The sequence below is a fragment of the Colletotrichum graminicola genome (genome assembly GCF_000149035.1).
Source record: "Colletotrichum graminicola M1.001 genomic scaffold supercont1.21, whole genome shotgun sequence".
NCBI classification, from domain to species: Eukaryota; Fungi; Ascomycota; class Sordariomycetes; order Glomerellales; family Glomerellaceae; genus Colletotrichum; species Colletotrichum graminicola.
Window position 1 is genome coordinate 578,789 of NW_007361025.1, and position 16,064 is coordinate 594,852.

At 50.2% G+C, this 16,064-nt stretch overlaps 7 protein-coding genes across 7 annotated transcripts; 5 read left to right on the forward strand and 2 right to left on the reverse strand.

Annotated features, from left to right (window-relative positions):
- Window positions 1–1,701: 1,701 nt before the first annotated feature.
- On the forward strand, window positions 1,702–3,196 carry GLRG_06028 (MNNG and nitrosoguanidine resistance protein; the record flags this gene model as incomplete). Its single annotated transcript, XM_008096713.1, has 3 exons — window positions 1,702–1,717; window positions 1,776–2,458; window positions 2,525–3,196. 3 exons carry the CDS (start codon window positions 1,702–1,704, stop codon window positions 3,194–3,196), a joined length of 1,371 nt encoding a protein of 456 aa, XP_008094904.1.
- A 1,237-nt stretch (window positions 3,197–4,433) lies between these two features.
- GLRG_06029 (major facilitator superfamily transporter) lies at window positions 4,434–6,092 on the forward strand (the record flags this gene model as incomplete). Its single annotated transcript, XM_008096714.1, has 4 exons — window positions 4,434–4,586; window positions 4,640–5,648; window positions 5,709–5,787; window positions 5,867–6,092. 4 exons carry the CDS (start codon window positions 4,434–4,436, stop codon window positions 6,090–6,092), a joined length of 1,467 nt encoding a protein of 488 aa, XP_008094905.1.
- Window positions 6,093–7,050: 958 nt separating this feature from the next.
- On the forward strand, window positions 7,051–8,673 carry GLRG_06030 (MNNG and nitrosoguanidine resistance protein; the record flags this gene model as incomplete). The annotated part of the gene is made up of 2 exons (XM_008096715.1): window positions 7,051–7,935; window positions 7,996–8,673. The coding sequence occupies 2 exons, from the start codon at window positions 7,051–7,053 to the stop codon at window positions 8,671–8,673; spliced, it is 1,563 nt and encodes a 520-aa protein (XP_008094906.1).
- Window positions 8,674–9,836: 1,163 nt separating this feature from the next.
- GLRG_06031 (arylesterase) lies at window positions 9,837–10,637 on the forward strand (the record flags this gene model as incomplete). Its single annotated transcript, XM_008096716.1, has 1 exon — window positions 9,837–10,637. The coding sequence occupies one exon, from the start codon at window positions 9,837–9,839 to the stop codon at window positions 10,635–10,637; it is 801 nt and encodes a 266-aa protein (XP_008094907.1).
- Window positions 10,638–11,526: 889 nt separating this feature from the next.
- GLRG_06032 (NADH:flavin oxidoreductase/NADH oxidase) lies at window positions 11,527–12,636 on the forward strand (the record flags this gene model as incomplete). The annotated part of the gene is made up of 1 exon (XM_008096717.1): window positions 11,527–12,636. The coding sequence occupies one exon, from the start codon at window positions 11,527–11,529 to the stop codon at window positions 12,634–12,636; it is 1,110 nt and encodes a 369-aa protein (XP_008094908.1).
- Window positions 12,637–12,865: 229 nt separating this feature from the next.
- Window positions 12,866–13,462, reverse strand: GLRG_06033 (uncharacterized protein; the record flags this gene model as incomplete). Its single annotated transcript, XM_008096718.1, has 1 exon — window positions 12,866–13,462. The coding sequence occupies one exon, from the start codon at window positions 13,460–13,462 to the stop codon at window positions 12,866–12,868; it is 597 nt and encodes a 198-aa protein (XP_008094909.1).
- A 526-nt stretch (window positions 13,463–13,988) lies between these two features.
- GLRG_06034 (uncharacterized protein) lies at window positions 13,989–15,408 on the reverse strand (the record flags this gene model as incomplete). The annotated part of the gene is made up of 3 exons (XM_008096719.1): window positions 13,989–14,405; window positions 14,465–14,668; window positions 14,761–15,408. 3 exons carry the CDS (start codon window positions 15,406–15,408, stop codon window positions 13,989–13,991), a joined length of 1,269 nt encoding a protein of 422 aa, XP_008094910.1.
- Window positions 15,409–16,064: the final 656 nt, after the last annotated feature.

The following is a 16,064-nucleotide window of genomic DNA, read 5'->3' on the forward strand; positions in this document are numbered from 1 at the left end:
GACTAAATTTCTTGTATTACTTGATTGATGTATTTCTGGCTACCATTTCCCCTGTGAATAATAGAAGTTCCCGCCTGCTTATTACTAGCCATTGCATCAGTCAACTTTGTTCAACCAGGCCTGGGATATCTCATCGGCCTCAGACGATCAATATGTAATATCTCGTATAAATGCAATATAGTCCTAAGATTTGATTGTAACGAGTCAATGTCAACTTCTACGTTAAGCCAAACAAACGCAATGACGAAAGCATTCAAATAGTCCATTGCCTCGATGCAGTGAGGAGTAAATGCTCCCGAAAGTGGCAGTTTTGGACATAGCCGCAGCTTCTGCGTCTGATCGAGATCTCGTAGCATGGATAGATTCGGCCCGCTGCATGACTACGCCGTGGCACTAACTGATTTACGTTTTTGGATTATTTTCTTCATTATTTTTCTCCTTCCAAACTGCATCGAATTCGTCACAGCTTTTTCAGGATGAGCAGCTGTTCATTCAAGGCCATCAAAATATGCCCAGAGAGGCGTTCTCAAAATGACAAACGTGTATATTTCCACTACCGTCAGGCAGTATCTACTAGCTACTAAAGTAACTCGGGAGCCTTTGATTCCCGACTTATTGCTGCAAACGAGACTGGATGCCAGTTCTGGTCTGCTCTGAAAAGTGTTGAGGAGACTTGGTGCTCCACCTTTTCAGAGTTGACATCGCCCTGACGTCAATTTTTGCATATAAAAGGTGTGGCGATGACCACCAAAAGAAGTCGTCCTTCACACTGAACTGAAAGAGGGAAAAGAGCTCCACAGAACCCATGCAAAGACATGGCTCTGTAGGCAGTCCACTTTGGCAGCTCAGAAAACTCCTTTTGCAAGTTCAAGGTGGCGAGCGACGGTGACGCCTAACTCAGCCAAAGCGGTCGATCTTGGTAACTTCAGCTGAAAAGTACGATGAATAGGTCCCGTCGGTCGACCCGCCGTATAACCTCGTAAACTAGCATACCGAGACGGAACCCACCGCCACCACGCCGAACCAGCGATTGAGGCTACGAGATTGGGGACTGATTGTCCACCCGGAAGAAAATGTCCGTTTCTTGTCTCCACAGGTCGCAGCGTTGAGGTCACAGTTTCATGGGTCCTTGTTGTCTCTTATGTCAATCACCGTTCCCACATGGAGATGAGGTCCGGAGGTTTTGCGGCGACAAAAACCAGGACTTTTGTAGCTCTCGACTATAAAACGTTACTTCTCGCAGCAAAGAAGCAATACCAAACCCAAGACGAATAAGCCAAGCAGTACACTTGCAACCGAGGGCAGCAACGATGAACACCATAAACGACACGAGCCATGCGCCCGACGGAGGTCGCGCTGAGCGAGACACTGAACCACGAACTCCAAAGGAAACATATCGACAGAACTCACGAGACGAACGCCATGACAGTAAACCAGACAGTAGGCAAGATGGGCGTCAAGAAAACCACCAACATGACGAACCAAGGAGTGTGCTAGACAGCCTGGACACACAACGAGCGGATCTGGTTAGCGAATGGATGAAGTCCCGTGTACCGGAGCACGAGCCCCTTCCCCCTCAGTCAGTCAGCTGGTGGGATCCAACTTTGGCATCGGTATGTGATTGGTTCTTCCACAACTTGTGTATAGAGGAAAGGAGTGACTGACAAGTGTTTAACATAGCTACGAAAGCACATCTCCATAATGTGGTGCAGAAACAGTACGTCAAACCTATACCCCAAACCTCGATTGACAAACAAGAGCTAACACGCTGCCAGCGTTCATCATTTGCCTTACAATGTTTCTTATCCTCTGTCTGTACTGGGGCATTGTATTCCGTATTAACGAGAACCTGCCATCGCTTGTCTGCTTCGTCGTAGACTTTGACGGCCAAGTTGCGCCCTACGACAACATAGAGCCCCTCATTGGCCCAATTGTCACCAACTTGGCCACCGACACGCTACGAAGTCCGATCCCGTCTATTGGATATCAAATCCGATCGGCAGGCGAGTTCGGTTTCGATCCCCTCAAAGTCCGTGAAGCTGTGTATCACTTCGAAGCTTGGTCGGCAGTCATCATCAACCCAAATGCGACGGCCCTCTTGCAAGAAGCAGTGGCAATTGGCAACTCCTCTTATGACCCTACTGGCGCTGTTCAAATCATCACGTTGTCCGGAAGAGATTCGTTCATGACCTTCAGCTATATTCTCCCCAGTATTACCTCGTTCACATCGGATCTAATGAAACGTTTCGGGACGACCTGGGCAGAAATGCTGATGGCGAACGATACAATTACGAAAGAAACTCTACGCCGGGCCGCAAGTGCTGTTAACCCTGGGGTATCACCTCTTATGCTGGATCTTCGACCGTTCGGTCCCCCTTCAGCGATTCCAGCCGTTACCTTCGGGCTAAGCTTTCTGATCGCCCATCTCGGGTTCACCTATTACCTTGCCGATGACAATGTGAGTTTCGTTCTACCTGTCTACGTGCCGCCTATCATCAGAGGATTAAACTGACATTCCCTTCAGAAATGCATTGTGCCTGAAGGTCACCCCCCTGTGCACTATTGGCATTATGTCATCCGTCGCTGGCTGTCACTCATGTCGGCATACTTCTCCCTGTCACTGACATATTGTCTGATATCGCTGGTGTTCCAAGTACCCTTCTCCAATCCGCCGGCATCGGCGGTAGAGGTGGCGAAGAATCCCAATTCCTACGGGAAAGCTTCATTCTTCGTCTTCTGGCTATTGAACTTTTTAGGCATGGCAGCTTTGGGGGTGGCTTGCGAAAACATGGCCATGATCATTGGTCCCCGCTGGGTCGGTCTCTGGCTGACCTTCTGGACTCTCACAAACACCCTGTCCGGATTCTGGCCTCCTGATATCGCCCCAGGCTTTTACAAATGGGCGTACGCTTGGCCGTATCACCACGTGATTGAAGGCAGTCGTCAGATTCTATTTGACCTCCACTCACGCATCGGCCTGAATTTTGGCGTTCTAATTGCCTGGGTATGCGTCAACACGGTGTTGTTTGTACCGGCATGTTATATCTTGCGATGGAAGGACGAGAAAGAAATCCGCAAGAAGGAGACAAAGCTTCCTCACTTTCACCTTCATAGATACGATATCGAGAAAGCGATACCTAAGCAGCCTGGCGTCGAGCCTCCCCGGAGAAAGAGAGGGTTCCTGCGGGCCTTGTAACCTATTTCAGCTTTAAAATTCACACTGGCGTTGGTTTTGATGCTATTCTAGAGAAGCGAATGGTTTATCTGGGATCCCTTAGAGGGCTGCTGTTCTTTTTGGTTTCAGTTAGCGCACATAGTCTTGATTAGAATAAGACATTACCAATACTCATGCAATTAACGCAAATTCCAATTTGTGATCATAGTTGCTTGGCCATAAACGATAGACTAGGTCCAGTTCGGTAACAGAACAGCCACCTGAGTGCTGCATACGCAATAATTGACTCTGCTGCCACATGTTTCAGTTGAAGTTTCTTGCCGCACAAACACTTACTGTGCACAACACCTGCACTGGCCAGCGGGTTTAATCATCATGGCTTTTACCTTTCTTCCGAGAGAAAAAGCGCCAGCCTTCTTCATATGAAGCAGCAGACGTCTAATAAGCCAACCGTCATATATGCTTCCGAAGCGCTTGAAGGAACCGTGGTGAACTAAGCAACCAAGCGAATGCGCCAGGTACAGGAGGTAACATCTAGTAGCATGGGCTCTCATCCCTATTCAAGACTCTGAGAAAGACAAAACTTTAAAGAGCGGACGCTCCTGCAACGTCTAGGGTCGCGTATTAATCACTACTGGGCACACGTAGAAAGATGCCCTCCTCAAGATCATGTTCACACTAACCGCCCCTACAATTGCTACCTCATTCTTCTTGGCTGAACGGCCTCCTCACATTCACTCGTCAATCGTGAGTTGTAACCAAGCCTGAGCCCTTCCTCCCATACCCCGCGTTCTGTTCGGTCGCAACATCCTAGCAAACGAGTTGTGGGTCACCGGACGATGGGCGGCATAAGTCGGGCAGGGCACAATGCGAATAAACTCTGCTGTCTTCCGACTGTCCGCCCCAATCACCAAGTGCAGGTCAATTGCCTGGGATAATGACAAAGCCCGGACATTAACCCACTCACATAGATAGATAGGTTCCATCTCACAGTGTGGCATCGTCGCACCAAGTTGGCACGATCCATCACCTTCCATCATCTTCGTTGCTACCCACCTATGTACTCGTCATTCTTGCCATTGGGAGCGAATTTTATCAATTGAGGTCCCGGGCATCGGCTCGATGGTCTGTCAGAATGGTGCTCTCCACCATCCATGAAGCTGAGATCGAACTTGAAAAGAATCGTGAGCCACTGGCCTCAACCCGCCCTGATTGCTTCAATCACCATAAACTGACTTGAGCGTTTGCAGCGCCCTACATGGGGCCTACCATTGCCAATGACAAATACGAACTTGCCGTTTACAAGGAGTCGACAACGCCGTTCGAATGGACAGAAGACGAGGAACGGACCCTCAGGCGCAAGCTCGACTGGCACACAGTTCCGTTGGTGACATTTCTGTATCTTCTTTGTGTACATTGAGCCCCTGCTTCTTGTGGTACGCGGCTTCCTGACCATCGGTACAGTTTCTCGACCGAGTCAACATTGGGAATGCGAGGATCCAAGGCATGAGGAATGACATCAACATAGAAGGCTATCGGTTCAACTGGGCTCTTTCGGTATTCTACATTGTCTACCTGCTGGTCGAGGTGCCAAGCAATATCATACTTCAACGTGTCGGACCCCGTTTTTACCTACCATTCCTCGTCGTCGGGTTCGGTCTGGTCTCTCTTTGCACGGCTTTCATCACCTCGTTTGAGGGGCTTATAGGGATACGCGTCGCTTTAGGTATCTTCGAAGGCGGCGCAATGCCGGGGTTCTCATTTTTCCTGAGCAGTTTCTACAAAAGAGAGGAGCTGCTGCTCCGGATGGGCATCTTCATCTCCTCTGCATCTCTTTCTGGCGCCTTTGGTGGGCTCCTTGCGGCTGGCCTCTCCCGCATTTCGCCATGGGGCTTGTCCAGTATTCCCATCCATACGTGGCGCAATATATTTTTCTTCGAAGGGCTCTTCACCGTCATCGCCGGGAGTCTCGCGCCCCTTTGGATGCCTACTGGCCCGGCCACTGCGTATTTTCTCAACGACCGGGAACGATCCATTGCTGTTGAGCGCCTGCAGCGCCAGCAAAAAGCCAATGCTGAAGCCAAGGTTAACATACAGGACATCAAGAGTGCTGTCTTATGCCTACATACATATACGTGCGCTTTTGGCTTCTTCCTGATTAACATTACTGCCCAGGGGATTTCCGTCTTCATGCCAACGATTCTTGCCGACTTGGGCTGGACGGCAACAAAAGCACAACTATATTCTGTACCGCCTTACGTCGTAGCCACTATTACCGCCATTTTCGTCGCGTGGTACAGCGATAAGACACGTCAGCGTGGCATCTTCTTGGTGGCGTGCTCGATGCTTGCTGTGATTGGATTCGCTATTCTGAGATTCGAAACGCAGGCGACCATCAGGTATATGGCGTTGTACTTTGTAGCAGCTGGCAGTTTCCCCTGTGGTCCTGGGTTCTTGTGCTGGGCAATGAATAGTAAGTAAACGGCGTCCATCCTGCGCCGTGGTTAGGAATCCTATGCTAAGCAAACCACAGACTCAGCAGGGCCTTCCGTTCGAGCAGTCACTAGCGCATACGTCGTATCCATTGGTACCCTGGGTGGTATTGTCGCCACGTTAGTCTACTTCCAGCATTCAAAGACTCTGCTGCTATTGGGGGGGGATGAAAAAAGTATTAACTGATGAGGGTAACAGATGGACATACACTTATAAGGACGCTCCAAAGTACTTCACCGGACACACGATCAACCTTGGCGGACAGAGCTTGACTGCCATGCTTGCAGTGTTTGGAATATTTTACTGCATGTATGAAAACAAAAGTAGAGCGACTGGAAAGAAAGACCACCGACTGGAAGGCTTGACGAACGAGGAGAAAGATCAGTTGGGTCACCGCCATCCTTCATTCCGTTACATGACATGATCCAGCTTCTGTTTTCACTTTACAATATCTTCGTTATTGTAGCAGGAAAAGAACCGGATGAAAAGATGTAAGGCAGTGTCACAGCGTCAAATACTACACGCCTGGGAAAGCATTCAAAGTTCTACATGCTGCAACCGCTTTACCGTCGGAAAAAGACGACCTCGGAATGCTGCTGTCATATTTGCGCCAATGAAGAATAAAATCGCTGCGGAACCCAAGGCCAGTCTATAGAGTTGTCGATATGTTGTAAAAGGTTTCAAAGATTCATGTGCATCTCTCTTTGTGGAACCAATCAGGCAAGGCTTACGTGCTTTCAATAGAACGACTTATCGTCACTTACTCAAGGCTAACTCCAAGTGGGCCACGCCTACACTAAAAGCTATGCTATTTACATGCCCTTCTCTTGCGCTAGACGCTGCCTTTGTTACTGAAAACATACTGTCATATGAATAGTCACAGGGCAACAGTTGTAGCTTGGTCAGTGGGTGAATTAAGAACTAAGATCTATTCTAAATTAGTATGGTAACCCAGATAGTTCAAGCTCCGGATAATCCAGACACATGTCCGCTGCCTGACGAATAGGGGCCAGTCTCCTTTCAAACGGCATTTCATGAATCGTGATGTCATTTTCACGGCCGGTAGGACTCCTGTTTGTACTCGACCAAGGATACTACGTCAGAAACCAATGAATGCTAGATATTACGCCGTTGATATACAAATATTGTTAGGGGCTACTTGTGTACATCATGGATTGCTTCCCACCACGCATCATCGATTTCGAGACTGGTGCATTTGCTTTATATTAACGCCAAGATAATCCAAATAGAGCCCTGATGATCCCAACGATTACTACTACATCGGATATGCACATTGAGCTTGTTTCAAACCACCGTAACCACCGACAAGTCAATTTGGGGACGTTTCTTTCTACATAAAAGTCAATCCTAATTTTGCAGCAATGGCCATTCTTCCACAGAAAGAGGCCGCAGTTTCACCAACGCCAGCCAACTTCGATCAAACGAAAGAAAATGAACAACACAATGAAGAAATCGGTCTCGGAGATCGGCATCAACAACCTCATCATGCTGTTGGTTTCTGGCACCCATTGATGAGAAAAGTACGCGCTCATGTCATCCGGTTGTGGCTGCGCACCATCGCCATCCTATTCCTCTTCATCCTAGCCGTCCTATCTCTGTACTGGGCAGTCCTGTACCGGGCCGAGGCAAATCTCAGGTCACTCATCATCCACGTTGTTGACTTTGATGGCCAGGTTGCTCCCTTTGAATCAGTTCAGCCTATTGTCGGTCCCACGGTGTTGCAGATCGTCCAACAGTCATTAAATAAGCCGGGGCCCTCGCTGGGATGGACGGTTCTACCCCCTTCGAGCTTCGATAACGACCCCATGGCCGTTAGGATGGCAGTATACAATTGGGAGAGTTGGGCCGCTATTATCATTCACGCCAATGCGACCGCGGCTCTTCAGGATGCTGTCGCGACTGGTGACGCCAATTACAACCCAGCAGGTTCGGTGCAAATCATCATACAAACAGCGCGAGATCAGACAACCTACCAAAGCAACATCCAACAGTACATCAGCCAGTTCACAGAAGAATTCGCTCAACAGTTTGGAAAGCTGTGGGGCCAGATAGTGATGTCAAACTCATCACTGAGTCGAGACAACCTCGCGAGAGCATCCAGCGCTGTGAACCCGGGAATCGCACCGTTGATGATCGACTTGCGACCCTTCCAACCTGCCACAGCCACGCCTGCGGTCAGCATTGGACTGATTTATCTCATCATCACGGCGTTCTTTTCGTTTTCCTTCTTTTTACCTATTCACTCTGTAAGTACTTTGCGCAATAGCATTGAGGCAAGACTCTGTTGCTAATTTATGCATACAAAGAAATATATCCAACCGCAAGGACACCCACCTCTGCGCTTCTGGCAGCTCATCGTATGGCGGTGGCTGGCAACTACCGTCGCCTACTTCCTCATCTCCTTAGGTTACAGCTTGATATCCCTGGCATTCCAGATTCCTTTCAGCGCTCCCTCGGCCTCGCCAATCGAGCCGGCACCACCTGCGGGCGCAACGGCGTACGGGCGGGGCACTTTTCCGGCTTACTGGATGCTGAATTTTGTCGGCATGTCGGCGCTGGGCCTTGCCTGTGAGAACGTTGCCATGATCATAGGACAGCCGTGGACTGCCCTGTGGCTGATCTTTTGGGTCATCACCAATGTCTCAACGGCATTCTATGCTATCGATCTATCTCCAGGGTTCTACCACTGGGGCTACGCTTGGCCTCTCCACCACGTGGTCGAGGGAAGTCGGCAGCTGCTGTTCGACTTGCGTTCGAGGATCGGGCTCAACTTTGGCGTTCTGTTTGCGTGGACCGCTGGGAATACTCTGTTGTTTCCCCTTTGCTGCTACTTTATGCGGTGGAAGACAGAAAACGAGAAGAGAAATGCGGAAAGAGACAAGGATCGGTATGTTGTTGAAACAGAGGATGGGGAAAAGGAGTTGAAAAAGCCGGAGGGTACTAAGCCTCCCATCAGAAGGCATGGATTCATGCGAGGTGTTTGAGTTCCGGAGGTGATGGAGTTGTCACACGGCTAAGGAACAAAAGTAGCTTGAATAGGCTATAATATGCCTAGTAGCCGGCTTTTGAGTCGTTTCCAGTACGCGAGCTAAATATTTGATGGCATGCACCCGTGCCGCCTGTGAGTGGTGCACCATTGAGCAATGGAAGAGACTTAATGTTACTGACCTCAATATTCATGCCTCGAAGACTCATAACATTGCTAAATTTCAGTACTTCAACAGGTTGGAATAATGGCGGGTGATCTCGTTGGTTAGCCGTTTGAATCCATCAAATTGGATTACATTGAACATTTATCATCTAATAGTGTGCGAATAAAGGCTCTAAGCTCTTCACAGTGACCCATTTCAGCAGCTTGTGCGCGCTCCTCTTTTCTTAATTAACAATGCAAGTTCCCCTGCTGGCTTATAAGTGGAAATGTTCGCTGTTGAAAGTCGACCAACGAGAAAAACTGCTACAAACAAGTCCCCTGATGTGAACAAGTTCAGGGTTGCTACAGGGCAAAAATAGGGTCAGTCGATCTACAGCGTGGCGCTTGTCAGGGAACACTGCACCATTCTGCAAGGGCGAATCCATGTGACAGGAACTCTTTGATGCCAGATGGTCCTGTCAATTCTCTAACTCGCATTTGCCTGGGAGCAGTTTGAATGATCTCAAGTGCTCTTATAATCTTTTTATGTGATAGAATCAGACACCGAGTGTTCTCAATCTCACCACCAAGCATGTAGGGCTTTTGCTGCCCGCACTCAGCGGCGCCTTTGCAATAGCTTTAGTTGTGGGTAGTCCATCAGGTGTTTTCACCATACCACGAGCAACAAGACACAAGACATGCCAATTCTTCACCAAGTGAGAATGTCCTGGCTGATCACAAGCACAACCCAACACTGCGATTTTGTGATGATCGCTTTCATTCATCTCTACTTCTTATGGTCAAAATCAGGTCAAAGCCCCGTTCAAGTGCTTGACAGGCAGTCAAGAACGTGGCTTTTTTCTGGATTACACATTCTCAAAGTCTTGACGTCATGAACCAGCTCCAAGTACAAAGCACACACTTCATACCCCTTCTGCCTCTCACTCTCTCTCATTCCAAAAAAAAATAATCATCATACTTACACAGCATGCATCTTGGCATCTTGGCCAACACTTCATGGATTTCATCAAGCCGCCCATTGTGTTTATCCACGGGTTGTGGGTGACCCCTGTGTCTTGGGAGTACTGGATCCCGTTCTTTCGGAAAAGAGGGTTTGAAGTGCACGCCCCCGGTTGGCCAGGGGTCGACGGCCGAACGCATGAAGAAATCCATGCAGACCCGGAGCCTATCGCTCTCCATCGTATCGAAGACATCGTAGACCACTACGCGGCATTCATTCAAAAGCTACCGGAGCCTCCCATCATCATAGGACACTCGTTCGGTGGCCTCTTTGCCCAGATCCTTCTGTCGCGCGGAATAGGGGCCCTGGGCATAGCTGTGTGTCCTGCACAGCCGGCGGGTATCATTTACGTCGCACCGACTACTATCAGAGCCGCGTTTCCCATCTTCACCCACCCCCTGCATTCCGACGCCACCGTCCCGATCTCCGAAAGACACTTCCGCTACTGCTTCGGAAACCTCCTGTCGGCCGAGGAGAGCAAGAAGCAATGGAACCGGTACTGCATACCGGCGGATTCCAGGGTACTCTGGCAGTTGGCGACAAACGTCACGGCGGGACGGGCGGCGCCGAACTTTGTCCACTTCAACAAGCCTGACCGGGCACCCTTGTTGCTCATCAGTGCCTCGAAAGACCATATTGTCACCGCCAGGACCGTCAAGTTGGAGTACAAAGCTTACAAAGGTCCTGCGATCGTGGAGTACAAGAATCTCGAAGGTCGTAGTCACGGACTAATTTTTCAGGAGGGATGGGAGGACGTTGCAAATTACGTTCTCGAGTTCATTGAAAGCCATAGCTAGGGCCTGGGTTATGGTACGAACACCAAACGCATGCGGACCAGCCCACGCCTTGAACTTTTGGGGATTTCGAGGCCCTCTTGTGATCATGGGTTTCTCTGCATTTTTAAAGAAACATTAATTTCGTTTCCTCACTAATAACTATAATGATTACTAGATCTAGATTGGCATATAGATGTCGCCGGCTGGCTATCTTATTAACTTTAATATAAGACAATCAAGTTACAGATGTCGGTCAAGCATCGCTTTAACGACGCTTGCTTATTGACACATTCATCGATCATCGCCAGAACAGTTCTTTCTGGAACGTGTTTTCAAACTTACACCAGGTAAGTATGCCGTGGGTGAATCCGTGAGTCTTCAACGCGAAAGCCCGAACTAACCATGACTGCTCCGCCTGAAAATACGAGACTAAAATGCTTAGCGATGGTGCTATCATTTCTAAGCAACTCTTAGCACGGTCTTTTTTCCCTCCTTATTTTCCCCCTCTTCGGTCTCCATCTTTAAGCCCCAACGAGCCGTTGGAGTATTTTGACCCGAACAAGACTTGTCATTGGCTATGGGCATTTCCACTACTCCAACGCCATTAGAACTACTTATCGATGTCGCGGCAGATTCTTTCCCGACACCCTGGTCCTGAGCGTCCGGGCACCCTTTGCCAAGGATGTTGCCAGTTCTCAAACGTCCTCGGAGTCTCCATTCTGAGGGAGTCCACCGTGGCAGAGTGGATTTAAACTCGGATTGTTTGCGAGGGGAGGGCCGCGTCGTTCTGTCCAGCTTGACATCACGTCAAGACTAACCCTGGGAGTATCTGTATGTCGACTACCTGGTTTAACTCTTCCGTTTCGGTTTCGTCTCAAATCACACCATCTGCGTGTTCTCTTCTTTAGCAATGTCTTCCAAACTTTTCCAGCCGCTCAAGGTTGGTCAGGCCCAGCTGTCTCACCGCGTGGTGATGGCGCCCCTCACCCGCTTCCGCTTCGACTCCGACCACATCCCGCTTGATATCGCCCTCGAGTACTACACCCAGCGCGCTTCGGTTCCCGGAACCCTCATCATCGCCGAGGCCGTTCTTATCTCCCCCGCCCACGGCGGCTTTCCCAATGCGCCGGGCATCTGGAACGAGCGCCAGATCGCGGGGTGGAAGAAGATCACGGACGCCGTGCACGCCAAGGGCAGCAGCATGTTCTGCCAGCTTATCGCGCCCGGTCGCGCAGCCGTTGTCCCCGTCTTGGAGAAGGAGGGTGGCCACCCCCTGCTGAGCTCCAGCGCCGTGCCGATCAGTCCGGAATCGCCCGTTCCCAAGGAGATGACGGCCGAGGATATTGCTGCGGCCGTCGAGGACTTTCCGCAGGCCGGCAAGAACGCGATTGCCGCAGGCTTCGACGGGGTCGAGATCCACGGTGCCAACGGATACCTGGTCGACCAGTTCCTCCAGGACACGTGCAATAAGCGCACGGATCAATGGGGTGGAAACGTCGAAAACCGTGCCAGATTCCCCGTCGACGTCGCCACGGCGCTCGCCGATGCCGTTGGCTCCGATAAGGTCGGCTTCCGCATCAGCCCCTATAGCAACTTCCAAGGGATGAGGATGGAGGATCCTGTGCCTCAGTTCTCGTTTCTGGCACAGAAGCTGAAGGAGTTGAAGCTTGCGTACCTGCACGTTGTCGAATCCCGTGTCAACAATTGGGAAGACGTCGAGAAAGTGGAGGGGATCGAGTTTATCCTCGAGATCTGGGACAACATCTCGCCCATTTTTGTTGCCGGCGGCTTCACCCCTGAGTCGGCGCAGAAGGCCGTGGATGAAGAGTATGAAAAATGGGATGTCGCCGTTGTCTTTGGCCGCCACTTCTTAGCGAACCCAGATCTGCCGTTCCGCATCAAACATGGCTTGCCGTTAAACAACTACGACCGACAGACTTTCTACACTCCATCTATCCCCCAAGGATACATCGACTACCCTTTTCATCCCGATTTTAAGCCCGGCCAGCCCTTGGCCTAGCTGAGACGAAGACACGACAGTCCATGACTGATAGAGTATGAATATGAATAGAAAGATAGAGTTCAGAATCTTCATTGAAGATGTCATCTTTGTAAGATAAAAACATACGTTTCTCGACTAGCCGCTAATACAAGTTCCCCGGTGCCTCAGAATCAGTTATGCGAGGGTATCAATGGTTGAAACAGCGTGGATCGTCCCAAGTGTGATGTAGCATCTTGTAACACACGCATTATTGCCATCCCCTCGGCCTTAACAGGTAGCACCAGTGGTAAACATCCGGGTCATGGGGCTTCAGCTTAGGCGTTGGGATCTTTGCAATCACCTCAACTTCGAATGGTAGGTTCTCGACGTCGAACCGACAGAACGAATAACTCAGCGAAATCCAAAAGCCATCGTCGGTCAGATGCCGCCTCACGCCGTCGGCCATTCTCAAAAATGCTTGCACGCCGCCGCAAGATACCGCATCCACCGTACTCTTGTCGATAATCAGGTCAAACTTGTCAGCCAGGTGGAGTTGAGTCACGTCCGCTACGATGTAGCGCATCTTGACATCACCGAATACTTGCTTTTCCAGCACCCGGCCGCGTTCGACCGCCAGCGGCTCGAAATCGACATTGGTGATATTTGTGAAGCCTCGTTGCCGGATATGGTTCTGCAGGTCGCTCGTTCCGAATCCCAGCTGCAGGATGCGCGCCGAATTGTTCAGATTGGCGAGGTAGGGATCCGCGATCGACATCAGGGTCACGGACGGTGTGAGCCACTCAAAGTTGGTCTCGGAGGCGAACCGTTCGCCCCAGTAGCTCTGTTTATCGAAATCGGCGGGCATTATTTTACGAGTGGCAATGACAAATCTGATTGTTGGACTTTGTCAACCGGTAAAAATATCGGTAAATGTGATGTGAGGGTATTCGTAGGCAAAGCTGCGGTTTATCGTCTTATCAAACGATCCGCTCAAGAGTTTTCAGGAGCCCACATTTACGTAAACTTCAAAAAACATGTGACATCATAGTCCTGGGAACATAGATCCTTGTTGTTCTTAGTCTTGATCAATGCGTCCAGCTCCATAGATATGAATCATGGGTATACGTAAAGCGAGGTGACAAGTAGGCAAAGCAAAGGCTGGCTATTACAGCTTAAGGTAAAAGAAACTCGGGTCTCTACATGGCTGGGACTTACAGTTAATCTTGAAAAGGTCTGCGTGTAACATTGTCAGTTTCTTTCCAAAAGCCATCATTTTCGAGGAGCGCCAAGACCCAGATGTGGAAGCGGCCATCACGAAATTACCTTGAGCACACTCAAACGGGCTGGGCATAATCCCCAGGCTTCTCATATATGCAAGTAATACCATGTCTCTAGGCCGCTGAGAGTCGCTTATTCAGATCCTCCACAGCCTCTCGAATGTTCATTTCAACATCAAACCCCCACGCTTTGGTGGTGATCGATTTGAGTTCCGATTCCAACTTTCGGAAGTCTTTCTTGTGCTCAGACTGAAGCTGATCTAGCTCGCCGGCTCGCCTGCTATTTCGAATAAGCCACTCGCCTCGCTCCCGACGATTTGCGTTGAACGTAGCAAAGGCTGCTTCGATGTCTGGACCGCCTCGGACTCTATCAACTGCCAGTAGCGATGCCATGACTGCGGCATCTTCTATGCAGATGCCAGCCCCAGCGCCCAGGTGCGGCGTGGTAGCATGGGCTGCGTCGCCGATGAGACAAATGCGGCCTTTGGCATATGTCGGAGGAGGGCACTCGCCAAGGTCGAATTGCCCCCACTGCACGAGTTGGTCAGACCTTGATATGAAATCAGCTCCGGGCATTCTTCTAGACTTACTCTGTCAAGGCCCTTCAGGGACTTAACGATCATCTGAAGGCGAGAGCTAAGTCTTTTCACGTCTTCGAGGCAGCTTTGCAGGTCTGCAGGAAGCGTCAGCTGTGTCTCGCTAGGCCAGTCCCTGGCGCCGGTGCAATGGACAGCAATATTTAACATGGTGCCGTGGGCGACCGGGTAACTGACGAGGTGTACATCGTGAGACACCTGCTTTGGAGTAAGCATCTTCACTGCTTTGCGCTCGAATGTCGAAAACGCTTCCGTATTCGAATGCCTTTTCGCTGAAGGCTCTGACTTACCCATAGCCCGAAAGCAGTCGCCCTCTCCGCCCCCAATATCTCTATAGCCTGCGGCATTGGGATGAGTCCCCGGTAGGCGTATTTGTGCGAATAAGTGCACTTCGCAGACGGATGGTCGTGTCCGACGACAATCCCACGGGTGAGGGACTTGATCCCATCACAGCCGATGACCGCGTCCGTTTCTGCTGTAGTACCGTCGCTGAAGACCATAAGTAACTTTCCGTGGGCGCCATGTGGTTCTTCGATCCGATCCAGCTTCTTTTTGAACTGAATTGTGCTCTCGGGAATGAGCCCAAGCAAACCCTTCAGGAACTGCCCGCGATGACAACCCCTCAATCCTCTGGTCGCATCGCCAATAGAGAATTGAATGATGCTGTCGTCTGTCTCGCCTGTTCCGTCAAGAATGTTCCACTGGAGCAGCGGCCCAGACACTTTGTCAAATGCTTCGCGGATCGCAGCATCGCACAATTGCATGGCCCACACTGCATTTGGCGTCACCCCCAAGCCGACGCTTTGCTCGGTGAACGCATGTGCCTGCTCGTAGATGACGCATGGCACGTTTCGCTTGATGAGGGAGATGGCGAGGACTATGCCGGCTATACCTCCACCCACAATTGCAATTTCGAAGCTCTTGTTTTTCGTCGGCATGTCTATGGCGTTGTAAAAGTGCATGGACTCGGGCCCGAGAAGTTAAAAGACCAACGGTTTCTATTTATGAGGAAGTTTGAGGGGAGACGGTATTACCAAGGAGGTATTAGCGTTCGACCAGAGGCCGTCATATCCTGGGCATATCTCCGAACCGGAATCAGACGACCGCACTTACCCAAGGCGGTCTATCTCAAGGCAACCTGGAGTCGGGCCAAGTGGGTAGGCAAATTACGGATAATACAAAAAGGGAGTACGTGGCAAAAGACTTCTGCATGATGAGATCATATTCCGGGATCAATAATAGTTACCCTCACGCCTTCCAGACAAGTGTCAATGGATTCTGCTATCCATAAGCGAGCCAAATAAACCAAGCTCGTTAAGTATTGCCAAGTGTAAGCTGTTAGCATCTCCTGACTTTTGCTAGGATCTGTATTCGTGAGGTTGGCGATATAGTTGCCCCGATGCAGATGATCCTGGCACGCATAATACGGAGAATTGATCCGTCCTCCGTGTAACTTGTCTCTGATAATGCACCATCGGATGACCAGCCTTCTTCGGACTTTGCGCAATCTGAGGCACCGACTTGACTATTAACTGGTCGACAGGGCCTTTGGCTTTGCCAATTATCTACGAGGAGCTGGCTTCAGGTAGAAACG